At 40.7% G+C, this 26,150-nt stretch overlaps 4 protein-coding genes across 16 annotated transcripts; 3 read left to right on the forward strand and 1 right to left on the reverse strand.

Annotated features, from left to right (window-relative positions):
- The first annotated feature begins 3,102 nt into the window (after positions 1-3,102).
- Positions 3,103-7,140, forward strand: LOC105278708. Of its 2 annotated transcripts, XM_011337988.3 has the most exons (10): positions 3,103-3,251; positions 3,329-3,660; positions 3,944-4,186; positions 4,267-4,567; positions 4,629-5,130; positions 5,243-5,401; positions 5,519-5,694; positions 5,770-5,976; positions 6,062-6,085; positions 6,380-7,140. In XM_011337988.3, exons 1-10 carry the CDS (start codon positions 3,137-3,139, stop codon positions 6,457-6,459), a joined length of 2,139 nt encoding a protein of 712 aa, XP_011336290.1. In that variant the 5' UTR covers positions 3,103-3,136; the 3' UTR covers positions 6,460-7,140. The 2 variants fall into 2 exon arrangements, with proteins under 2 accessions (XP_011336290.1, XP_011336291.1); XM_011337989.3 differs by lacking the exon at positions 6,062-6,085.
- Positions 7,141-7,193: 53 nt separating this feature from the next.
- LOC105278707 lies at positions 7,194-12,554 on the reverse strand. Of its 7 annotated transcripts, none has more exons than XM_020031398.2 (5): positions 11,841-12,554; positions 11,769-11,777; positions 11,282-11,443; positions 10,913-11,150; positions 7,194-10,798 (listed from the first exon to the last, which is right to left on the reverse strand). In XM_020031398.2, the coding sequence occupies exons 1-5, from the start codon at positions 11,956-11,958 to the stop codon at positions 8,647-8,649; spliced, it is 2,679 nt and encodes an 892-aa protein (XP_019886957.2). In that variant the 5' UTR covers positions 11,959-12,554; the 3' UTR covers positions 7,194-8,646. The 7 variants fall into 7 exon arrangements, with proteins under 7 accessions (XP_019886957.2, XP_011336285.2, XP_011336287.2 ...); XM_011337983.3 differs by having other exon boundaries at positions 11,676-12,063; positions 12,128-12,553; XM_011337985.3 differs by lacking the exon at positions 11,769-11,777 and adding an exon at positions 11,676-11,768 and having other exon boundaries at positions 11,841-12,553.
- A 1,617-nt stretch (positions 12,555-14,171) lies between these two features.
- Positions 14,172-16,702, forward strand: LOC105278706 (TBC1 domain family member 19). Of its 2 annotated transcripts, none has more exons than XM_011337980.3 (11): positions 14,172-14,358; positions 14,432-14,554; positions 14,611-14,818; positions 14,885-14,972; positions 15,067-15,127; positions 15,199-15,423; positions 15,489-15,563; positions 15,634-15,868; positions 15,944-16,145; positions 16,224-16,410; positions 16,478-16,702. In XM_011337980.3, exons 1-11 carry the CDS (start codon positions 14,197-14,199, stop codon positions 16,544-16,546), a joined length of 1,635 nt encoding a protein of 544 aa, XP_011336282.2. In that variant the 5' UTR covers positions 14,172-14,196; the 3' UTR covers positions 16,547-16,702. The 2 variants fall into 2 exon arrangements, with proteins under 2 accessions (XP_011336282.2, XP_011336281.2); XM_011337979.3 differs by having other exon boundaries at positions 14,173-14,358; positions 15,193-15,423.
- A 138-nt stretch (positions 16,703-16,840) lies between these two features.
- Positions 16,841-25,897, forward strand: LOC105278704 (coronin-7). Of its 5 annotated transcripts, none has more exons than XM_011337974.3 (18): positions 16,841-17,030; positions 17,595-17,797; positions 17,882-18,030; positions 18,098-18,284; positions 18,359-18,656; positions 18,736-18,991; positions 19,064-19,216; positions 20,253-20,630; positions 20,835-21,465; positions 21,538-21,651; positions 21,737-21,907; positions 22,006-22,444; positions 22,513-22,651; positions 22,737-22,943; positions 23,027-23,162; positions 23,246-23,382; positions 23,745-23,834; positions 24,100-25,897. In XM_011337974.3, exons 2-18 carry the CDS (start codon positions 17,638-17,640, stop codon positions 24,106-24,108), a joined length of 3,654 nt encoding a protein of 1,217 aa, XP_011336276.1. In that variant the 5' UTR covers positions 16,841-17,030; positions 17,595-17,637; the 3' UTR covers positions 24,109-25,897. The 5 variants fall into 5 exon arrangements, with proteins under 5 accessions (XP_011336276.1, XP_011336279.1, XP_011336280.1 ...); XM_011337976.3 differs by lacking the exon at positions 16,841-17,030 and adding an exon at positions 17,116-17,134; XM_011337975.3 differs by lacking the exon at positions 16,841-17,030 and adding an exon at positions 17,175-17,456.
- Positions 25,898-26,150: the final 253 nt, after the last annotated feature.

Genomic DNA, 26,150 nt, shown 5'->3' on the forward strand with positions numbered 1-26,150 from the left:
TCGGATGGATTCCGTTTCGTTACAACTGTTACAAGTTAAATAGCATCCTTCATACGCGTCTATTTATAGTCGGCATTCGTAATGGAAAATGCGTGGAAAATTCTTATGCACGCGACTTCATTATCAGGAAATCGTCTTACGAGTCCTCGCCTACTGTGAATTAACAGCCAGTATTCCACGTTGGAATGAGACCAAGTAAAGCTTGTGCTACCACTTGATGAGATTAGATCAAATGATTGATGCATGTGGTAGATGTTGATAGAATAGACTTCTCAGAAGAGGCTTGTGTTTCACGATTATCGGTTACAGTTCTTTTATGCGCGCATATATTTTTATAATATATGCAAATTATAATCTGCATAAACGGATATGTATTTTTGTGTCGGAATCACGTTTATGGGCGGCTAGCACGACAGACACGTTTCTTTAAAAGCGTGCAAAACATCCGAGGCTTCCCATAACTTGTCATTAACCCAGTTAGGACCGCAGTCGTTCCAGTACACGCACTGCTCGCTCTACTCCGTTTCACCATCCATTCCGAGCCTGACGAACTGATTCCCCAGATAAGAACGCAACAATTATGTCACAATTGCAATCAATTGTGCTCATAACTTCGAGGATTGAGCATTGAAGAAAAGTGCTGTGCCACTTGCATGCCGAAACATCCCCGCAACGCACATGAATAAACGACTGAAATACACAAAATGAATAAATAATTTATGAGTAAGATGTTAAAGTTACGTACAATACAAGAGGTGGGCAAAAGCAAAACTGAAGAAAAGAAAGATTACAACTGCGATATTCACAGTCGCGTTGTTTCAAAAAGCAAGTTGTTTCAACATTTGCCAAATTTCATCAGATACGCGAAAGGTCATACGATAATAATTCCAAAAACAAGATTATAGATCTTGCGATCGGTGCAAGAACATTTTACAAGAACAAGTTCGAAGTCTGTTTCTTCAGCGAGAATTTAGACAGTTTTCGAATTGGTGTTCGCTCTCGCGGTTGCTGACCGCGCGAAATTTACGGAACGGAAGATGCTGATCGACCGAACGCGAGAAGGAGGTGGACATTTAATCACAAGTTGGCGTAGGAGGAGAGGATGCACTGAAAGAACGACGAGACGGCTTACAGCCGGGAGCTGCGTAACCAAGTATACTGTTGCTTATACGTAACGATGACAATTACGACGGCGACGTAATCAATCCGGAACGACAGGGGGATATACGAAGACAAATCGCGCCCGCAGAGCGACCGTTCAACTGCTCGCTCCCCTTTTCGCAGCTTCCCTTACCGTGCAATTGAATGAAAGGAGCGGCGTGAAAATAAAAAAGGATATCTCGAGTACAAGAAAGCTCGATAATTAAAACGTTAAGAAAAAGAACTGCAAGACAAATGCGAGTCTTTATTTTTATATTTTTATAAATTATATTCTTGAAACAACATATACAGCTAGATTACAATTGGTTGTAATTTTCTTTCTCTTTTATCTGTTTTCAATAAAGTAACATGTGCGATATTGTTGTTTTTTTTCAAGCATACACCATTTACAATTCCACAGTCAATCTTTCCTTTTAAAAAAATTTAACGGAAAATTTCTCTCCCTCATCATCGTTTATCGCATATTTTTAATTTTCAGCCATCGACGAAGGAACTGTGACACAGTTGCCGGCTCAACAAAATAGTTTGTTCGAGAGTAATTAATATATCACCACCACATTGAGCAAAAATCAATCAACGCGACATGTGTACACGCACGCACGCACGCACACAGATAGGCCCGTTGCATATACGCTTCGAATGTCCCGAATTCGTGGCATCGTATAGATTGATATGACAATACTTGCGCGCATCGACATAATCGCACACGCGCGTTTACCTTGGCACGAATTTTCGACGTGCGAGATATATATACGGGTGCTCATTCATGGATAAATGTCACCGCTCGTGTACTCGAGGAACTTTACGATACGGTGGGGAAGCAAATGCCTCCCCAGCTCTAATCTCTTTCTCCCTCACGCGACGGATATGACGCCGAAGAAGTTTTATTATTACGTATTCCGGATTAAAGTCCGTCGTGAAGGTAAAATATAATTTTACCTTCACAAAGCAACGAAAGCCGCGAGAAGCGTGTCATGTGCCGTGGAATATTAATTGTGACCTACTATCGTTCTTATCGCGAGCAGATAATATTCGCCATTTATACTAATCGTGAAGCTTTTCCAATACTATATCTAATAATAAACGCGTCTGCAACGAATTTGTCGAAGGACAAATCGAAGGAGAATGTTTCACCAGAGCCTAATTTTAGTGAAAGCTTAGCTTCTTTCACAATTGCATTCTTATAATTCTTGTTTTACTTGAGCGTAACTTATTAGAATTCAATTCGGAGTCTTTTCATCAGGATTTACCGAAGGACTATGCGCATATATCTGTCCACGTAAAAATCCAATATCCGGTAGACGTTGGCTGGCTCGTTTCCGAGGCACGTCTGGTGTCCAAACCAGCCGAAGTACAAATATGGTAGAATGATTTCATTGTCGTCGCGTTACGAACCACGTGGCACCGACACGTCCCATCCGCGCGGATTGCCTTTGATGTCCTGTCGCACGCGCGTGCAGGTGCGATCGTCTTCCTGCCTGATTATGCGTGGCCGATTCGCATGACGACCTCGCTCAGTCAACCGAGGTATCGTCGTGAGGCTTTCGTAATGTTCAACTGTGTTGGCCGAGCAATTAATTTGCAGTCGCCTTTGAGATATCGACTTTTCACGGATATCAAACATTAGCAACGAGAAAAGTTCTTTTTATCAGATGACACTGCATGATTTATGATGTTCGGGGAAGCGAAAATTCAGGCATAATTAATTATCGAAATTCCTCTGTCGGACTAGCAATCCAATAGCAAATTTCGAGTTTCTCGCCTCTGACCGCTTTTATCTATTAAATATGTATATATAACTATATATTATACATACACGTATAAATTTTCCTTTTGTGTAATCCGCAGCGCACGCAGGATGGACGCATCGCGATGGAAATAAGCGATCAATCGGCATAGTAGGCGACCCTGGGTCGTCCCGATTGACCAGCTGACATCTCTCGCGATCGTCCCCGAGTAAGAGAAACCGTTCACGATGGCCACGACGGCGTCGACAGAGAAGATGGACACGGAGAAGGACCTGCCGAAGAAAAAGTTTATCAACACGAATCTGATTTCGCTGAAATGTCTTCTGTTCGTCTTTTTCGGAGGTAGGCATCGATTAAACAGTTGCTTTGATCATCGGATCTTCGAATCTTTAACGCGATTTGCGGTTGTTCCTCCTTAGGCATCGGTTGTCTCTTCCCGTTTCTTCCGCTGCACATGAAAAAGGTAGGACTGAGCATCGAAAACATCAGATTCGTGTCGATGGTTTCGCCAGCGATAGCGATACTGGGGCCGCTGATAGCAGCACCAATTGCCGATAAACTCGCCGGTCGCCAGAGTAATAATGACAAATCATCAACCGGTCGCTACCTCCGCGTGATGATCGCCGTTGCCTGCATCTTCTCGGCGCTCTTCTACTCGCTACTGCTGCTGGTGCCCACGGTAGACCGCGCATTGCCATCAGGCGGGAAGGGTCCAGGTCTGAAGTTCAACTGCGATCGACGTGGAGCGATGGTACGATTAAAGACAATTGCGATTATTACGATAAAGCTCCGCGAAATGCAAAATTGAATTCACGGATACAAAACGAAGCAAAACTTCAGAGAAGATGAAAAGGAAATGTATGAGGAATATTTTAGTTATATATAAAATTTATATTTATATATAAAATTGGATCCTGTTAAATGAACGAAACATTTTTTTATTTATTAATATAATTTAATAATTAAGATATTATTTCTCTTATCTTTAACTGAACAGTATCGAGTTGTAAAGGCGAAAACGCGTGTTCCTATAGATACGGCAAGAGAGATGCGAGGACCGCTTCGGCTGCCATCGCTGGGCTAACGACGAGAGCGCGATAGGCACTATGCTGTTGGAGAACTGTAACTACGCTTGTTACCCGACCGGCTCGCGACGGTGGCAGAAAGAACTTAACGCGGGCACGACGACATTCCGAAGCGCCGATATCGAAGTCGACTTTTTCGATGGTAGCGGTGAAACTACTGTCGCGCCACTGGACAGTGAACTCTACGCGCAGGTAAAATGCTCTTATAGATCCAATATTTCGATTTTTCAAATTTGTAAAACGCACGATTGCACAAGTTATAATTCTTATAGGACGATCATGATGAGGCAAAGAAAACTCGCCGTTACGTCATGGCTGAGAATGAGCCGCCACATCTGTGCTTCAAGGATGAAGATGAAGTCGTCTGTCACGTTTACACGGAATACTCCGGCAATCTGCCGGTGAACGGTAGCCTCGGGCAGGCGTTGAATCCCGAGAACGAGGAGGAATGGTGCGCGTACCCCATGACCGATTACTTCGCCTGTCGTATACCGTCCGAGTTGGAAGCCAGAATGGCCGCATTCAATCAGAGTTGTTCCATAGAATGTGATCTGGTCGATCCATACCTTCCAGGTAATGATACGCTGGACAGCGTAGAACAGAAATCCTTTATACCAATAACGTGCCATTTCAGGCAGCCTGCTGGCGGAAAGTCAGTGCCAGCGTACCGGAGATTGGGCGAAAGCAGCGTTCTGGATGTACCTGTTCGTGCGTTCGGTCGCGGATATCTTCCCGACGACCGCTGTGGCCCTGATCAACGCGGCAGTGGTGATCGCGACTAGGGAAACGTCATGTGGTCGCGGCGACGTAGGCCGTCAATTGGCCTTTGGCTCCCTCGGGTTTGCCCTGCTCGGACCACTCAGCGGCTATCTCAGCACTCTAACGAACGACATCGGTCCGGCATACTGGTTGCCACTTGTTTTGCACGCTGCGCTGATGATTCTCTCAGCAATCGTTGCTCTGTCGGCGAACGGAATGCCGCTCAGTCCGCCCGAATGGTGGTGGCACACGAGGAGCGGCATGCTCGCGCTACCGATGAGCGCGGTCAAGAGGTACGGCTGCGAAACCGCCGCTCTGATCTTCGTCCTGCTAGTCATGGGGACCTTCTGGAGCGCGATGGACACCTACCTATCTTTGTAAGAATTCATTAAAATCCCAGGATACTTTGGGATAAATAAATTGATCCTTTATTATTGCAATAATGCATTCGTTCGTATGAAATACCAGCAATTTCTCTTCCCAACGCAGGCATCTGCAAAGACTAGGGGGCGACGAACTTCTCGTCGGTGTCGCGATGACCGTCGGAGCGATACCGGCGGTTCTGTTCCTCTGGAAGTCGGAACATCTCGTAGACTACTGTGGACACAGTAACCTTCTTATCACTGCCTTCACGGTGTACATAATCAGGTAGGTAAGTTCTCCGATAATCGCGTAACATGGTTGCCGCGTAAAGCTGTAGGAAAATGTTATTGTTATCATTTCTTTCTTTCAAAAATTGAATACAATCGATCTGAATTTAACCAGGTTCACCGGACTGACTCTTGTGTGGGGGCCTTGGTGGTCCCTAATCTCGGAGGCTTTAGAAGTATTTACCTTAGGAATAATGTGGGTTACTGCCATTCTCTATCTGAGACACTTGGTACCGCGTCATTTGACTGTGACTGCCCAAGCACTGCCTGTGATAGCTCACTTTTGTATCGGTACGTTCGCGTTGTCGACGTCGCAGTGGAACGATCAATAAGTTTAAATTATTGACTTCTCTATCCGATGCGCAGGCCGGTGCTTCGGAGCCATTATTGGTATCATCAATGTCGGCGATCATCATGACATGATACACTCGGTGAGATTCGTGTATCATTGTATGGCAGTAGCGGCAGCTATCGTTGCCGCTCTGTATTTTGTATTGTACCACGGTCTACTGAAGCCGAGATGTCACGCACACACCATTCAGGGCCCTCGTCATCCTCCCACAATTGTGCAAGGTGAGTGACTTTTAATACAAACGTGTGCTAATCGAGGTTTTGCGCCTCATCTAACAAACGACGTGATGATTTTGATCTTTGCAAGCTGCCATAAGAGACTACGAATTGAGTAAGTGATCGAACACGTTCGAAATTTTCTACTTCACATTCTCCGGAATCTACATACCTTGTGTGTTGTACAAAATAATGTCTTCTCTAATATGGAAATTTTCGGAATTGCCTTCTCTGATTTTGCGATTACTCCAAGTTCATCGCGATCGGAAAAGACTAGTTCTGCGCATTTCCTCGAAATATTCTCCCCTCTGCATGCACCATAAGGAACTGTGTTCGTCAGTTACTTTAAAGCGCGTTATATTTGCAATTTTTATCGTCTTCATAATTTTTTAAATAATTTTACAAACAGCGATGAATGGAAACGGAAATTACACGCCACTGAGGGTGTACCATAACGGAATGGGCAGAAAAGGTCAATTTCGATACTGAGACGTTATCTGTAAGGATGAATGAAGAGTTCTAGGAACAACGCTGCAACAATGCATCCGCTATGGGACAAGGCATGATTGTCATCGGCAGTCAAGCGCCGACGACATATGTTCTCGTATACTTTTCGTTGCATCAATTTGTTAATTTTTAAGCCAATTTAACATTACCATTTTTATTTCTTAACGTTATTATTTATGTGAACCATTATCACAAGGCTTGCTCAAGTATGTTCCGTACGAGCTACAATATATATCATCATCAGTTTCTATATTTGTATTCGTATAAAAACGTAAATAATAGCTGATAACACAACACAGTCGTAAACCTTTTTGCATATCGCAGTAATAAAAACAGGAAGATAGAAGCATTTCCTTTTACGTCCACGAAAAGCTGCGCAAGTGTCTATAATGCTTCCTTAGTTTTCTGTTAAGTTTATTTTTTTTTGTACAATCGTTATATTCATAAAAGTTCTTACGATTAAGGGATGAATGACTTTCTATGCCGAAATTATTACAATGAGAGACTTACATGCGTCTTTTTTCTCACATGTAACATAAGTCGAATAGATATCAGTACGCTAAAGATAAGATGTCTTGACTTGATCAAACGAATGTTACGTTTCTGTGAATTGATATGTGTATATGAGAAAAATGAAATAAAAGAAAGAACAAGTTGGAGAGGAAAACGTTGTTTTTTTATAACAGTGTTATTTTATAGGGAACAATTATGCCGACTGTATTCACGTTAAATTTATTCAGACAGGGCTGAGCAATTTTTCAACGAGGTTGAAAATTTTCAATGCTAATGCTTAAACACATGAGGCTTACGTTACGTGAATTAAGTCTATTAAATCTAATGTAGTTTAACGTGTGCGTATATAAAACAATATATTTATGTTTCACTCGCTGAGCTGCATACACTTGTTCGTTTCTCTCATAAAACTTGCACACGTAAAACACGCACGCATAATTCACAAGTCGCACAAGTACGTAAGATAATAAGTATGATACAGCATATCCATATTTATATTTTGTGTAATATAAAGTATATTTATGCATACATTGTAGATGTGTTGTTCAACGAATTGCAACGTACAGTTTATCCACATCATGATGATGTAACGCAAAAGCGTAATATCTTACTGCTGTGTTCCTTAAATACAGCGCAACATTCGTATATACAAATTGTCCAATGTTATATTATCGCACCATAAAGTTACACACTTGAATGAAATAAAAATCTTTCAACAGTTCAATTATAGAAATTAACGATCAGAATTTTCCTCCGTGATGAATAGACACATACATATTACACATTTCAGACTATAACAACAATGTGCAAACTAAAGCAAATTTATGATTCATTTCACTGTTTGCATGCTATAAGTCTATGGGAAAAACTTATATTCAACGAGAAAGAAGATAAATCCAACGGTTGATTCATGTATCATAACTTTGATACATCCACATAAGATGTTACAATAGGAGATAATTAATAATATGTGAAACAAATTTCTAAATAGCCTGTTGAATAAAAAAATGTCTTCGAGCTGCCGAAAATCTGATTTGGGAGATTACAATGATCGAGATATTTTCTTATTGGAAATTGGAGAATGGAGATATTGAACATGTAAGTGAACACGTGTTCACTTCATGTAAGTGAGGCCTTTAATTTTTAATTATGACTTTATTATTATTTCAATATTTTTCGCTATAATATTTCAGTAATCCCATTGTTAATGCATCTTTCTTCGATGAAAATAAAGTATCTGTAAGAAGCAATATGTGAAAAAGTAATTTATCACAAACAAATTAAAAAATTAATTATGGTTTTGTTACAATTATTTTCTATTATTTTTTATTGTTTAGTAAATAAGTATAAGAGAGTCATAAACTAATAAAATGTACGATATTATTGAGAATGCTAAATCTTAATCAAATTAAATGACTATCTTCCAAAAAAATTATTACATTAAAAATAAGGCCTTTATTAACATCATTTATGAATCTGAGAGAAATGCCCCTTTATCTAGAAATAAAATGTACAACTTTTATGCACAATGTGAAAACATTGCCAAATATTAAAAAATAAAAACAATTTCAGTGATGATTATTAGTGATTTGATTGTAATTAAGTAATCAGACTATTTTAGCACGAAGTTATAACACATTGATTAAACATTCTCCATTAATTATCAATAATGGAACACTCTTCGTTTTCCGTCGAAGCAACCGTTTCTATACTTATTGCATCTTTGCTGTTTTGACTTGAGCTCGCGTCTTTATTGTTTGACACTGTCGAGATTGCTTCTTCTTCCGTCGGATGATTGTTGGTTTCTTGCAATTTGTTTTCCGCTACCTTAATATCAATATTTGACTCATTACTGGACTCATTAGTAATTTCTTTATGGACTGCATTTGTCGGTACGTCTATTTTCTTGTCCTCAAGCAATGAGTTAACGCAATTTTCTGCATTTCTTTCCTGCACATTATTTTTCGTTTGTTCACCCGTAGACTCATCATCTGGATCGAGGTCTTCAAACGAAAAAGGTGAAGTTACACTTAGCTCTTGAGACGGTGTTTCATCCGGGTTCGTCAACTCTTCTGTATCTTCTATCTGGATACCATGATCTTCAATATACTGCAAATAATAGATGAACTGCTCCTCGTAGGTGCCGAAAGTTTTCTGAGGTTCCACCTTCGTCTTCGAGATCCCGCTGTCATCACTCGTCTTCGAGATCCCACCGTCATCATTCGTCTTCGGGGTCTCAGCATCGTCGTCATGATCATTCGTCTCCGAACCATAATCGGCTGTATTTAATACAGAATAATCAATACACTTCTCATAATCACACGGGGCAACGTCGCAAACCTGAATCGCTTTGTCCGCATATAAAAGTTTGGTACCGACACCACGATTCACAACGTCTTTTTTGAAGAACAGTATATCTTTAAGAATAATGGTGTTATTTTTAACTAGGTCGGATGCCTTTTTAATCCGATGATCCGATAATTTCTCGGAGTCGGACTCAGCTTCAGAATCATTGACGCAAGTCATGTCTAAAGGAATTTCTACATTTTCTTGGATCACAGATGCGTTTTCGTCGACTGAAGACGGTGTGTCCGGAATCGTCCTTCGTGACTTTATCCATCCATTGTACTCGCGCACTACCCTATCATTTACACCCGTTAATTGAAGGACCGTGTTGTGCATACACCTGCAGAAGTTCTTAACCTTCTCCTGGATCGCCAGTTCAACGTCTTGGGTCGTGTTGGACAAATTACAGAACAAATACACTTTCTTCTTCACAATATCACTCAGAATCTTATCGAGGTCCTGCCTGTGTCGCAACATCACTGCGTTAAAAGACGAACTATCCTTTCCTGCACTCGCGCTCATCTGCCGCAGAGGTTGCTGCTCCCTCACATCGTCGTCGTCACTGTTCTCCCAAGTGAGAGCGACAGGCACCACCTTGTCGTTTACGTCCACGTCGACCGAATCGTTTTGCTGCTCCACAATCCTTAGGTCGTCATCGGAATCGCTGTCGAGGTCGATTATGTTAGGAGTTAACATTAAATTCGATCTTTTTGAGCCTGGAACAAGAAGCCGAGGTCTGGCGCGTTTCTTTCCCGGACTGGGTATGGACACCATCGCGTTTGGCGGAGGCGGAGGCTGCGGCTGAGACAGCTGGGACGGCTGATACGAGGTCGGCTGCGACGATAACGAAGAAAGAGCAATCTGATGATGAGTCGTAGGTTTCACCGCAGAAGATACTTGATGAGTCGTAGATTTTACCGCAGAAGATACTTGGTGCGTCGCAGGTTTCACCGCGGACGATACCTGAACATAAGTGCTCGATCCCGCTGTATTGTTCACGAAGGTCTGATAAAAAGTCGGCTGTATACCGGAATCGGAATATCTCGATGTAGTTTCCGTGTTTATCACGCTTGGTGATGGAAGGACGATACTCTCCGACGCTTTAACAATCTGTTTTTCATGCTCGACCCTAGACTGCGGCAATTCAGTCTGCGTGAAAGTTTGCATGCTCATCGATAAAGCTGGACGTGGTCTGATGGGCATCGGCGTGACTAGAGACTGCATATATCTCTTGGTGCCGTTCGAATACTTGGAATACGATTTGATTTTCTTCGTTTTACGTTTTATGTTCACCGACAGCCCGTTGAGCTTTTTAGGGAAGTATGTCTCGTCTTCCTCCTCGGAATTGGATTCGGCTTTACGACACCTGCGTTTACTTCTGCGCGTGCAGCACTGCGATTCGTCCAGATTCATTTTCTCTTCCATTTCCTTGGCACTCATATTCTTGTCATTTTTGAGTATTCTGAAATGTCGAGTTCAAAATCCATTAAAAAACATTCGTATGGACGTGCATTGGTCTTTAAGAATAAGCGATTACTTGCGAAATTAATGCGCTAATATTGTATTTATTTCTTACCTCGTCACTGTTTGCACATGTTGAAGTAGAGCCCAACACATGGCCCTTGCACTATACAAATCACGCGGATTGCACACGAAGCACTTCCATTTTTCATCAGCCTCGATTTTTTTCCTTATCAAGGAAGAAAAATTCCTTTTTATACATTTATAACAAAATGTGTTACTGCAATACGAGCAACAATAAAGATTGCCACCGTTTGCACACCACCTGCAAAACATATCCGTAGCGTCGTCACCTAAAAATGCAAAAACAGAAACAAATTGTAAAAGCATGTACTTTATCGAATACGTAAATAATAAATAAATTATAAAACGCAAGATGTAGATATCGTATAAGTCAACTTGGTATATCATATTATTGCGTTACCTTGCTCAAATGTGCCATTTCCATAAAATTCACGACACTTGGCACACAACAGCGTATGAAGCATGGGATGCTCAAACATGTTGTGAATCTGAGCCGGTGCAGAACCAATGTGCACGTTACAAGCCGTACAGTGGATCCTGCAGAACCGTACCGATGCGATATCTGAAAAGACAAACATATTTACATTCGTCGCAAGGTACAGCGAGCCTATACATGATACAGCCACAAAGTGCGTCAATCTCTCATAAAATCTGCGACGTTTCTTAACAACATACAGAATCCAAATTTCGGTTTCCGCAATGTGCTACAAAAAACATGCTAAAGCAGAGACGAAACGAGAGCTACTCATCAAGAGCGAGGGGAGAGAAACGCGACATTCATGTTGCGGGCTAACCATTGAACCGTTCGTTGAACAGGAGCTTGTAGAAGGAGCTCTCCTCCTGAGAGATAGCCGCGACAGCTGTGCTGGTCGTGCTAGTTGCCCTACCTGAAGTTGCTGAAAAATTGTCAGTGTGACAGGCAGGTAGGTTAGAATTGGGCGCAACGGAATTGCACTCACTGCTGCCGAAGTCACGCGTTCCCGCCATCATCTGCTCGTTGAAATCATCGTCCTCCTTCACGTCCACCTCCGTCTTCATTTCTTTTACTTGCACCTCGAGCATGCTCGAAATATCCATAACGTTCGCGCGGGGCTAGCGATCACCAGCAACGCTCATTTCAAAACAACACCGGAGGCTGGTACTCCGCCATTTTCCTGCCGAAGCGCGGCCGGCCTTAGCTGGCTGATAAGGGACAGCATTTAAAGTCCACGTAGAAGTTCCACGTTCGATGAACCCTACTACTCACGGCGCGATGTTAACCTGCCAAATCAGAGTTTAATTCTGCCGGACGACAGCGGCGTCGGGAGAGGGCTCTCGGATACGAAATCGGGATGATTGTTAACCAGGCGGAACTCGGCTTCCTCAATCCGGTTTTTACGAAAGTACCGCGCATGCTGGCGTCACGGTAAATGAGCTCTACGTACGAGAGCGAAAACGAAAAATATCGTGTATCGTTGGACAAATAACGTAAAAAAATGTGTTTGTTCCATTTGTTCAACGTATGGATCATTTCTCAGAAGAGATGAACAAACTTATATAAGATATAAATAAAATGATGCCAATGACGAACGCGACACTATTACCGAATCTATTATAAAAGAAAGCTAGAAATTAACAATTTTTCGGCTGCATTGAACATTGCAATTTTTGTTTGGTGATTCACTCTACGCGTTACTTTACGAAACATTTCGCTCCTATGGAGTTTTTTCTTTTGTATTTTGCGTATGTTCCAAGCGGAATAAAAAGCAAAGAGAAGAGAAAAATGCGGTATGCACTGAACTGAAGTGAGCACATTTTATTGTAGGTTCACAGCCTGCGCGTTCATTCAAATTAACGAAGACTCTCCTCAGCCTATCAGAAACCAGTTCTCAATGCAGACTTTAGTATGGTTACTTTCGTCATGCGCAGTATCCAATTAGCAGTGCTGGTTCTAAACGAAGTACGCGAGATACTATATTTGATTTCTATTGAAATTATTGTAATATCAAACAGAATGTTGCAATAATTAGTTGACGCAATTACTGTTTCATATTATTCCACACTATTATCCGATATAAATGCAACGTTTGGCGTATCCTTGACGACGATTTTACGCGTTTAACCCTTCGTGGTCACTCGGGGTCCAAAAGACCCCAACGAAAGTTTAAGGCTTTATATCTTTCTGTTCTATATTGAAAATTAACTTTTTACTGCCATTTACCGGTAGCTTCAAGTACTCTTTTTCCGTTCTAATACTAGGTATCGCCCGCAGCGCACTACTATAGAAATAGCAATTATTCAAATAACATTTCCCACGTGCTGGGGTCTTCCGGACCTCCTGTGTGACCAACTTGTAATTTGGTATCAAAAATTTGGAAAATTTTGTTTTTGTGATTTTCGCACATATTATCTGTGGAAAAACGTAAGTGCAAGTTTAAAGACCGAGTAATTTTTTTCTACAAAGGTTATAAGCATTTATTTACACTTATAGATGGCATATGATTTACGGAGTCGTGAGTTTCAAAATTCGTTGTTGAATGACATTGAAAATACAAATAATTATTAACAATACTTTTAATAATAATAATGTTTTATGTTATATAAATACCCAGATAGCAGAGAGAGTTCAAAAAGAATTCACTTGTATGTTACCAATTCTGAGTTCATTTTCAGATGCAAAAAGAATTCAAAAGAATTCTAAGAACTCTTTTTGCATCTGAAAATGAACTCAGAATTGGTGACATGACAAATGAATTCTTTTTGAACTCTCTCTGCTATCTGGGTACACTTATTTTTCCATAATTGTAGATTTCATTTATCTCGAAAATGATCCACTTAAGTCTGAAAATAAATACCTTTTTTGAAACGTTCATTATAACACTATTTTTTAAATTAAAGTATTACATCTCCACAATATGACCCTAAATTTGTATCGCAAAATAATAAAAATTTAAAAAGTTATAATTTTTTTAGTGAAAAACTCGGTTTTTCACGATTTCTAAATTCGTGAATTTTTTTAGTTATGTTACAATTAAAATTTGCATAAAAAGCCTATTTCTCCTTGTTATACAAGCTTTCACATTTATTATGTAATTTTGTAATTCAAATTGAATGAATAGTGTAAACACGGCAACCATTTAAAGTTGGTGGGGTCTATTGGACCCCATGTGACCATTACGTGATTTTCTAGAAGTGTGACCACGAAGGGTTAATCGCCTCCATCTGTTACAGAAATTAAATGCATGGCCCGTTGTAACCTAGATCCGTTACTGCGAACGTTGTCATGGAGACAGCTGTTTAAAAATGGCGCGCACATTTTCGATTTCCGATTTTCGAATGCACTTGCGGGAGAGAGTCGCGCGGCGATCTCCCGACGAGGTCGCCAGGATGACGGACGAGGAAATTGCGGGAGAGGCGTCGCTCGATAAAACGGCGAGGACACTCACCGAGGACATACAGAACATGTCCAATTACAAGGCGCTTTACAACGAGATACAAGTATCGTCGTCTCGCTGTCGTGAGTGGCTCGTCGAGCGAACAAGCGATTCTGAAATATCCTACTTCTTCGTAGAGACTCGTTGCGTCGCCCGCCGTGGATAAGAACGATTTCAAGGGCTCGCTGATCGCCGCGCTGACAAACAACGGTCTGGAGACGGAGATCAGAAACACGGTGTTTCACTGGCTGCGATCGCGGGTATGCGATGAGCATCTCTTCGACGCTGGAGCAACGCTAAATGAATCTCGTTACAGGGTTCACTGCATTCACGATCGGTTCCACATATACAAACAGCCGACTTGAGTTACTTGAAGAAAGCTCAAATTCAGTGGGAGCGACGCATACAAAAGTCGCTGAACTCGACATGCAGCAAATTGAACATTCCGCTAGCTCGCATAAGACCCGCCGCCGATAGGAACGAATTGATCGAGAAGTGGAATGAGCTGAGTACTTACGACATCGGTAAATCGGGTTTGAAGAATGAAATATATATATATATATAGGTTTTACTTGAAATGTAATTTTCAGATTTGTTAGAATACCGGCCGCTGTATGCTCCGAAGGACTTCCTGGACATGTTGGTCTCCATACGTGATCCTTCCTTTAAAAAGCAACCGTGCGTGGTTACAGATTAGCAGTTAGTCTAATTAGAAATTAGTCTGCTCGAACGAGGACGTTCTGTTATTGATTCATTTTTTGAAATATTGTAGAGACGAACTGAATTGGGACTTCAGTCATGTACAGATTGGGGTGAAAACGCTTGCACAGTTGGTACGAATTTTATAATTGCTCGTCTGCCTTTTGATTTGTATAATTCTAAAAATATTCTTTCATAGAGACAGGTGTACACAGAATTGGCTCAGGGGATGCCATTACTCGGAGTAAATCCCAATATGCCGGCAACAGAGAATTTTCCAAATTTAGAAGCCGAGCGAACGCACAATGGTGAAAAAGTGCTCGGCTCGAATCACGCCCCGATTGCTCAGGAATTCCTCAAACGGGGATCTCCTCGAGCATTACGCGGTCGTCTCTGGTCGCTTGTTCTCGGATCCGTTATCAAAGATAATGTATGACTAATGTGTACCAAGGATTAATACCTCTGATTATAAATGTTGATAATTATTTTTCTTAGGATGTAGAATATTACGAAGAATTGAAAACTATGATTCTACAGTATGATATCGTAGTGGACAAGCTGATAATAAAGGTAATTTCTATTTTTCCGAAAATTATCTCCCACAAGGACTAAAACAAAGAGAAATCGTATGTCGATGTAGGACGTGCACTTAACAGCGAGAGACGACGATCAATACTTTGTATTCGAAGATCTCTTGTATAAGACGATGTTATGCTTCTCGAGAGATTCCGAAATACTTGCGCCAGTCACGACTGACAGTAGCGCCGGCGGTCAAGTAATTCATGCGGTTTTGCAAGGTAAACCCGCAACGCTAGAGAACACTTTGGTCCTGCCACCAAGCGGTGTCATTCCATTCCACGGATTCACGATGTATGGTGAGCGATTGCAGTTGGTACAAAATGAATGTTATTGAATAATTTGTTATTACGTGTGCGACGTTCTTTCGCCAGCTACACCATTTTGCTATTTGTACGATGATCCCTATACTATATACTACACCTTTCGTGCCTTCTACCTGAGATATTGGTTTCGCTTGCACACCGTGTCGAGCCACGAACAAGGCATAGTCGCTCTCTGCTTGCTTTTTGAACGACTGTTACAATGTCACGAGCCGCAGCTGTGGGCCCATTTCAAAACTATACATATTCAACCGTGAGTTTCCGCTTTCTTCGCTCTTTTATATTTTTTACTCCTGTAGTCTTTTAGTCTGATATGCATACGCGCTTTCAGTGTAAGAGTAGTTTTCAAGTGGCTGATGAGAGGCTTCAGCGGTCACTTACCGCCTGAACAACTCCTGTACCTTTGGGATCTGATTCTGGGTTACGACTCCCTGGAAATTATTCCGCTGTTGGCAGTAACGATACTGAGTTTTCGAAAAGAAAATCTGCTGCAAGTGAATACCCAGCAAAACGTAGAGGTACGGAAGCGATTTATGTAAGTTACACCGGCAGTTTATACATCTTTATGTGGTTTCTCACTTCCAGGCTGTACTGGCGGACTTGTCCTCCTTAAAAGTGATGCCTCTGTTACAACTAGCCCTACTGAAAGAATAATATCTCTATTGTGCACGAAAAATTATACAACAGGGTTTATGCCCTTTGTTTAGGTATATATATATAATTCCTTTTGTCTCCAGATTTTATATAATATTATTTTATTCCTGAGAGCATATTTTGATGTCGGAATATACGCGCTAAATGCCAAATAAATCAGTATTTATTTTTCTCCTCTCAAACGTGTACTTCGCGGAAAGACTTTCCGCGAAAGTAATCGCCGATATCTGAGAGGAACTTTAAACAATGTACCGCGCGTGGGAGGGATGAAGTGCAACGCCTCCAATGGAGGGGAGGGATAGAGAGGGAGGGGAGAAAGACTCCCGTTTCCGGCTGTCAACTGTGTAGAGCAACGTAGAGCAGAGACGCGTCTGATCCGCCGCTGTCATCGTTATATTCGTCGTCGCTACGTGTCCGTAGCGGGATTTCACAGCGAAGGCGCGTCGAACTCTCGACGTGCGTGACTCGCCTCGACTCGCAACTCGTGAGTATCGCTCGCATTCATCGCGGCTCGCCGCGATTCCGCGTCGCTGGCAGCGTCATTGCGGTAACGCCGAGCAGCAGCGATCTACCGCCCCACATCGAACGGTGGGTAGGGTGGTTCTCACCCCCAAATTATTAGTCACGCACGGCTTTGCTTGGCGGCGCCGAATGACCGCGTCAGCGTTGCTCGTCACCGACGCCGCCGGTGCGAACTCGCGAACTCGAGGTGTCGATTTTCTCCCTGCCATTATTCTGGCATCCGAGAGCAACGCCCAGCGAATTATTTGCATCTGTGTACGAGCACACGTCGCAACCCTGCGCGGAATCCCGACGAGCGACTACGATTATCGGACGATTTTGTCCGTGAGAGTTTTCAGAAACGCTGGCCTTTGTTCTGTCGGAGTGGCGTCTGGTATCTCTGAAAAATGTTCGATATTTTTTGCACATGCTTATTTTACAACAATTTTTCATTAAAGGCAGCGAACGACATTCAATTATATTCAAAGTGCCTTTAAACTCGTTATTAAAAAATATTAATGATGTAACCTCCTCATTTCTTTTTTAGATTACATGATTTAAGTAGAGTGCGGATATTTAGTGACATCAAGATGGCTTGGCGTTTCAAAGCTTCTAAATACAAAAATGCAGCACCGATTGTTCCCAAGCCAGAAGCTTGCATACGGGATATCTCCGTGGGATCATATCAGACCTATGGGAATAACATAACGGCATCTGCGGCATTCATGGCATTCAATGTCGACCATAATGGTACAGTTGCATCTATCTACAAGTTCACTTCGTTAATTTTAACTCATTCGTAAGTTCTTGTCGTGAATAAAATTTCTTTTGAAGGATCCAGTTTAGCAGTGTTACCGCTGGAGGACTGCGGTAGAAAGAGCAAGACCATGCCACTGCTTCATGCTCACGCAGACACCGTGACGGATATGGAGTTCTCCCCGTTTCACGATGGCTTGCTTGCAACCGGATCTCAGGATTGTCTTGTAAATACATCGCAATTTTATTTGCCGCGTTTTTCGGAGATCATATTAATTTCATTCATAAATTCAGGTAAAATTATGGCACATTCCGGAGAGCGGCTTGGAAGAATCCCTGTGCAACCCAGAATGCACGTTCTCGCATCGCCAACGGAGAGTGGAAACGGTGTGCTGGCATCCCTCCGCTGAACACCTTTTGACCACCACGTCGTTTACCAATTTATCACTCTGGGATGTTCTCTCTCAGCAAGAGCTATTCTGTAAGTCATCTGAAAAGTTCATCGACACTCGTCACCTTACTGGCAGCTTCACGAGTCTCGCCATGTTGTTGCAGCTAACAGCGACCACACAGAAGTAATTCAGTCCGCAAGCTGGAAGCAGGACGGCACGGTTTTAGCAACCTCCTGCAAGGATAAACAACTGAGGATCATAGATCCACGCGTATCATCGTGTGTCGTTAACTCATGCTCGAGTCATCAGAGTATCAAAGATTCCAGATTGGTTTGGCTGAATAACAGCGACAGAATACTCACCACGGGATTCGACGCGGCGAGACTTCGTCAGGTTTATATCAGGGACTTGAGGCACTTGAACGACCCCGTGAAAACACTGGAGTTAGATTGCAGCACTGGGTATGTAAATATGAGTTCGTCCAATTAAAGTTTTAATCGAAAGTCTGTTGCACTAGAATTGTAATATTATTCTTCGCAGCATCTTGATGCCGCTTTTCGATCCTGACACGAATATGCTTTTCCTTGCTGGGAAAGGAGACACCACTATCATGTACATGGAAGTCACGGACAAAGATCCTCACCTAGTGGAAGGTATCCGTCACAGTGGTGAGCAGACTAAAGGAGTTTGCCTGGTGCCCAAGCGAGCATTAAACGTAATGCAGGCCGAAGTTAACAGACTGCTGCAACTCACTTCCAATATGGTGATTCCAATCATGTATCAAGTACCACGAAAGGTGAGTTACACCAAACATTCATGTTTCTGAGCGTATGATAATTTTAATTTTCTAATAAACGTTAAATTTTAGACGTATAGAGATTTTCATGCAGACATTTATCCGGAGACGACTGGTTGCATTGCTCAAAATAACGCGGCAGCGTGGATTAAAGGCCACAATGCAGCTGTACCAAAGATATCGCTAGATCCCGCGAAAAGGAACAAGGGCGAGGAACCAATTACTGTAAGTAAACACTTTAATAACTGCCATGGACGTGAAGTGACTAATGTGGCACATATTTGAGATAATGATCAAACAAATTCGAATGCTTGATTACACATATATTTGTAAATATGTAAATTAGTTATATATGATAACTTGAGATTCAAAGCGTCAATCATTGCATGCTTTTCATCATCCCGATCTTTTCACATTACCACTCCGTTTGCTCCGACAACTTTGACGATAAACATTGGGCTGTGATGTGTATATTTGCTTTATGCAGTGTTTTTATTTAATGTATTTTTAAGTAGACTTCATTATATTTTAAAAAACTGCAATATGGAAAGAAAGATAATTGATTTTATATGTGTTCTTGTGTAAAATGTATACTTTTCATAATAACATAGAGTATGAAATAAATTTTAGTGGCTGTGCTAGAATAATACTACAATATTACTCGTGTTACGAATATAAGATTGGTAGAATATAATTTAAAATTTTGTTGTAGCATCTATATTTAATTATTTAATTCTCTCGTAGGAAATTTATATATTTATACTTAATTTTATTATTCATTATACATACTTTATTTTGCGTTATTTAATTTTGCTATATTCTCTGTATATTTTTTTCACGTTTCAGATATCCAATATATGTTTTATAATTTATACATTAGCACCATTCAAACTATTATACCTGGCACGTGTTATATAAGTGGCAATTGATGTTGTAGCTTATTCTACAGCGTAAGTAATAGTACAAAGTGTAAAACGACACGATCCGTTCAGTAAATGTTTCTTTTTGTAAATTTGCTTCACTTACTAGAAAGATACTTTAGGCTTTTTACTTGCCGGGAGCTTATGTTTTCTGTATATTTCTGCCTATATTTTGTACAAAAATGCGAGTCATGTGCGTCAGTATGCGTGTAAAAATTGTGTGAATGTAGCTAAATTGTTGCTGTCGTTAAATTGTTGCGTCGGATGCAAGAGTGTATTACGAAAGTGCAAAATCGACAAGCTTGCCTGCGGTTTGCGGTCATTAAGGAATTTACCTCCAGGTACACAAAGGGAACTTAGCGGCCCTCAAAGACAATCAGCGCGAAATTAAAGTGGAACAAACGAATCGACAACCGAAGTCCTTGGTCATTACCACGCCGAAAGGATTTTCGAAAGTGCAAAACAACGCGATCGAAAACGACAATGTCGTAGACAACGATACCGAGAAGATCGAAGACGCGAAAAAACCTGAGGCGGAAGAAGAGAAGACTAAGATACAAAATGGGGGGCAACCCATCCCACCGAAACCTTTACCAAGAGCGTCAAGAACGAACAGTATCTCCGAGGAGGAACCGAAACCAGTGGCGCGTCCTCGCACATCGCCAAATCCTGGATCAGTAGTTACATCAGTGAATCCTAACGCGATCGGCGGATACAAGGTTGTAATTAGCTTAGAAAAGAACACGCTAAAGTTACATACGGAGTACCTGATTTCTGTGACACTTTTGCGTGCGGTTTTCTCCTATATCACACTCACGTCATCATTGTCATGATTACTAACAGCGGCTTCTTTAAAAAAGGCAATTTTTCTTAAAAAACTGGAGGCACCAATTAAAATTTTTTATTTCTTTTTTTATTTTTAGCCCCGACTCGGTCCTAAACCATTCCAAGCGAAGTCCAGTAGCCAGGAGTTTTCGTTCGACAAAGTCTTTTCCGTACCGGTTGCGCCGAATAGCGACAACACTACCAACGGCTATCAGAACGAGGTTAATAATGCTGTGGAACATAACACGGAAGCGGACAAGTCGCCCACTTTTGCGCCTAACGAGCGCGCAAAGGACGCGGAAAATGGCAAGAGTGACTCCAGCTCCATTGAGGAGGACGCTAATTCGAGCGATTCTGGATACAAGCCGAAGACACCGAGCACTGCGGAGAGGCGCAAAGTGTTCGAGACAAAAGTGAAGGATGAATCGCCGGAGAACGAAGATGTTGGAAATTTCGAGCGCGGCTCAAACAGGAACTCGATTGCCGAGAGACGTCGCCTTTACGAGAGTCGATCCGTGTCGGTGACCGATGGGAATTTGGCAGAGAAGGCGATGGGTTCGCCGACCATGCTGAGGCGAAGGGACTCCTTCAAGGCGAAAAGCGAGGTTATTAAAGAAGATGAAACAAAGAAGAGCATTCCCATGTTGCGGCAGCAGAGTATGGATCCCAAATTGGAAAAGGTCGAGCCCGTTGCAACGCCTGCTTCTAAAAGAACATCCACAGTGTTTGGTGAGAATTTTCACGTACCTGGAAAGTTGCTGGTTTGACACGTTCCTTAATGCAAATTTCTTAATTACGTAGGAAAAGTATCCAAGTTTCGGCACTTGAAGGGCACTCCGGGACACAAATCTACGCACATTGAGAACATACGCAATATCAGTCGTCAAGTATCCGGCGAGTGTGACGGCTTCCACGGTAAAATAAGTCTTCTGTCAAGATGACGCTTAAAAACAAAATTTTAACGCGATACGTGATCTATTTCATGTACTCGTCATTTCAGCTAATCCCGATCGAGTAGCTGTACCTTTGAGCGGCCCAGGCGGAAAGATAGCGGTATTGGAATTGAAGAAAACTGGCAGACTACCGGATGGCGTTATGCCGGCATTGGTTCACGGTGCGATCGTGATGGACTTCCAGTGGGATCCGTTCGATAATCAACGATTAGCAGTTGGTAAGTAGCGAAACCTGGAAATAAAAGAATATTTATTATTCCGTCGAGCTTTTGGCAGAGAAAGAGATATTAAATGAAAATTCGTTTGCTTGTGCTAGCTTGTGACGATGGTATGATTCGATTGTGGGAAATACCGGAATCCGGCCTGGCGGAACCGACGAATGAACCGAAGCACATTATAGAAGCTCACTCTGACAAGATTTATTTGATCAAATTTCATCCACTGGCGTCTAACGTTCTCGCGTCCGCTTCGTACGATATGACCGTCAAGATTTGGGACCTGTCGCTCTTATCGTCTACGGAGACGGCGATCGCGAAGATCACGTTGACTGGTCACACCGATCAAATATTCAGCTTGGCATGGTCACCGTGTGGCCAGTACCTCGCCAGCACGTGTAAGGACGGCAAACTACGGATTTACAAGCCTCGATCTGGCGACGTTCCCGTGAAAGAGGGGAAAGGTCCTGTCGGCACGAGGGGTGCGAGAGTTGTATGGGCGCTTGAAGGCAGATATCTCGTCGTAATGGGCTTTGATAAGTAAGCACAAGTAACCGCAAGTGTTTTGTTATAATAAAGAAAAGAGATCACTGGAATTTGTGTTTCAGAGTTTCCGAAAGGCAGATTTATGTATTTAAAGTGGATAATCTAAATACACCTTTGAACACCGTTGGATTGGACGTTTCGCCTGCCATACTGATGCCATATTATGACGAAGATAGTTCTACGCTCTTCTTAACTGGACGTGTAAGGATTTTTCTGTGACCAAGTTCTTTCTGATTATACAATGAGAGGTTTCTTGCAATCGTTTCCCATGAAATGTTATTTTTAGGGTGATTCTACGATATACGCGTTTGAAGTAACCGAGGAAGCTCCGTATTGCTGTCCATTGAGCCACCATAGATGCAGTAGTTTGCACCAAGGCTTGTCATTCCTTCCAAAAAATAAGTGTGATGTGGCCAGTGTGGAATTTGCCTCTGCCTTGAGACTAACAAACAATACAATAGAACCTTTAAGCTTCACTGTGCCGCGCATAAAGGTACACCTTGTGCATCTTAATAGATTAATAGACGTGAGATCTTTGATTGATGATAAAGTACTGAGGCATTTTGTTTCAATCAGAGTGAATTATTCCAAGACGATCTCTTCCCTCCAACGAAAGTTATCTGGAAACCAACTTTATCTGCGGCAGAATGGTTTAACGGTGGCAATAAACAGCCATCTAGAATAAGCCTTAAGCCACCTGGAATGGACAATTGTAAGTGGAAAATATTATTACGTATATTACATAAAGATATATTTGTATTTGATTTATGTAATACACACGATTTTTATTTACAGTATCCGAGAATCAGTCGCAAAGTGCAGTTAATACTCCTCAAGTAGTCGCAAATAAGCCATCATCAACACCTTTCAACCTTTCTACACAACCTTTCAGATTAGGGTGGAATCCGGATGTCAGAGCGAAACAAGAAGAGGTGAGGTGGCAATCGCACTTACGCATTTGCATGTATTTTATGAATTGCCGTACAAAATTATTTTCTGAAATACAATATATTAGTGAAGCAGATTTCATTGATTAATAAAATTGGTGGGATGCATGCGTTGATTTGTGTAGCTTTCTAATGACTTGCAATATTCATAAAGTGTGATCATTTTTAGTTATACATTACCTTAATCAGTTATTATTTGATGATTCAAGATGTGATGTATTAGATTATTTGAAACTGTTTCAACACTATTTTGGAGAACTTTGATTAAAATTGTCCATTGTGTGCGTGAGGCGTTCTTGCTTTTATGTGATATCATTTGAGCATATTGTGTGATATGTGTGAGTCAGATCCAGAAAACAATGAGCAATTTTGTGGGAGACGTTATTCAGTGTTCATTGGAACAAGATCACATGGAAGGTGTCGAGGAACACGAATGGGTAGATATTTGCATACATACTATTGCTACAGCTTGGTTTTTTCAGTAGCCACTTCATTCATCATTAGTTTAAGTTTAAGTCTTTGTATTCTTAGTATCTATGTATATGTTATAAATGTGTGTACAATTACCACATTTCTTTCTTCTAGTGTGAAAAATATTTTTACAAGAAGAGAAGCAATTTCTGAAATTGAGAAAAGTTTATATAAAATTTATTTTTGCAATATTTGGAACATTGACAATAATATCATGTGCATTGTTTTTAGGATGAGTGAAAACTCGAGACCTGTGTGGATAGATGCAACCTGATAAGGTAAAAATTTAAATGTAGTTGTTCGAGCCGTAAATTATTTATAAGTTAGAATTATATATCGAATGATATAAAAATATCGCAGTGTTACTGTGTACAGATCGAAAAGCAGTTGTATCTGAGATATACTTCCAATAATTTTTTTCGGAAGCAAGCGATAAATGCAATGTTTTATATCAATTTACAACAAGTATAATATTAATTTTTTGGTATATCTAACTTAGGATTTTGTAAACGCATTTTTCAATGTATAGAGATAAGAATCCAGGCCTTGCTAAATCACATTAATTTAAACTAAAAAAAAAAGAGTAGGAAACGAAGTAAATTTCAATAGAAATTTTTACTCTGACAATGTAATTCAATGCAGTATTTAATAAAGTGCAGTCGGTAGTGCAGTGCTGATATAACACTGTTCTTATACAACCAAAAACGTGATTGTAGCTCTAGTCTCGAATGAGTTTTTTAAACTGCTGATTCCTTACACATTTCTAGCTACAAATAATTCTATACATATATTATCATTGTAGAGATTACATTAGACATAGAATATGCTTAATTATTGTCAAGAGAATTGAGAAACTTGTAATACGATTTGACAATAGTTTTATCTATCTACTTAATGAGTATCAGTTCGCAAGTTCAGTGGATGAGTAATTCTTAGAGCAAGTATGATGCTAGTATATTATATTAATTACGCTTTCCAGTATCGAGTGTGAACGATATCAAATGTGTCAGAGACAATTATTGACGAGTATTTTTATTATTCGCTATAAATCGAGTGTGTATTAGAATGAACAATTTTCTACAGAAATGGGAAGAAAATTTGAAACTTGTGCCATTTTGTAAGGCGACTGAAATAACATCCGATCTGTCGTCACGAGAAAAAAAAGAACAGTATTACATTAAATACTTTTTTAGACCTTTAAATAATTATAATTATATTTAACACTCGCACTAAAAAGTCGACATTCCTTATTTATACCGTATACTGCCACCAGTGCCAGAGTTTTTTTGCGTTTTGGCAATGCCAAGTGTCAATAATGGTCTCAATGTATATGTCATAATAATCTATCATCGTATATGTGTGTGATAATAGAGCAAGAGAGTGACAGTCGTCGCAGATTTGTGAAACGGAAGTTTTTTACGATATTTCGTATCCCTATACGCACATATAAAATACGTTATACCCGAGGGATAATCGTTAGATACAACGCGTAATAAGTATTAAGTCGTAAGCCAATAATTTAATTGTATTGCGAAGTATATTACGTCTCTCGATCGATGTATGTTGCACACTCTGCAAGATTCAAACGATAGTAAAACTCAGAAAACAATGGCTTGATCCTTTTTTTGATCAAGTTAATCTCTTTTGTACTCTACGTACATTAAAACACTGGATATCAGTGATTAATAACCAGTGATTCTTTCATATGAATGTTCAGATCTAAATCTGTTACCTTTTTTTTGTATATGTTAGAGTTATATATACAAACGTTTGATAATATTATATCCAAAAACAGTTATGAAATGCCAACATCATCAGTTTCCTGTACGAAAAATTGAATGACTGACTTTTTACACTTTACACATCGGCACACCAGTATATTTCAAGATCATCAGTATAGTGCCAAAAATCCATCATCGGTGGTATTTCTTGCAAGTTTTAGACCTGTAAGACATTCTAAAGCATTCGAAAGTATTAACGAATCTTCTAATATATACAACAATGATAATAAAATAAAATTTTATTAGAATTTGTTGATGCCATTTGTGTCGTCCGTACTATTGAATCTTTACATTGCAGAATGAAAAAAGAAAGACACAAGACAATTGCATATTTAAACATAACTTTTTATTCAACTATTCGTGTCGCGTGTTATGTATTGCACACAATTCAGATTTTTGTAACCGTTTTGCAACTATTAAGCAAACTGCCCTTTTATGACCAGAATATTTATGATAGAATGCAATCTTTTACAGCACAAGGTTTGGGATCCATAATAAAAA

Source organism: Ooceraea biroi, chromosome 3 (genome assembly GCF_003672135.1).
Source record: "Ooceraea biroi isolate clonal line C1 chromosome 3, Obir_v5.4, whole genome shotgun sequence".
Classification (NCBI taxonomy): domain Eukaryota; kingdom Metazoa; phylum Arthropoda; class Insecta; order Hymenoptera; family Formicidae; genus Ooceraea; species Ooceraea biroi.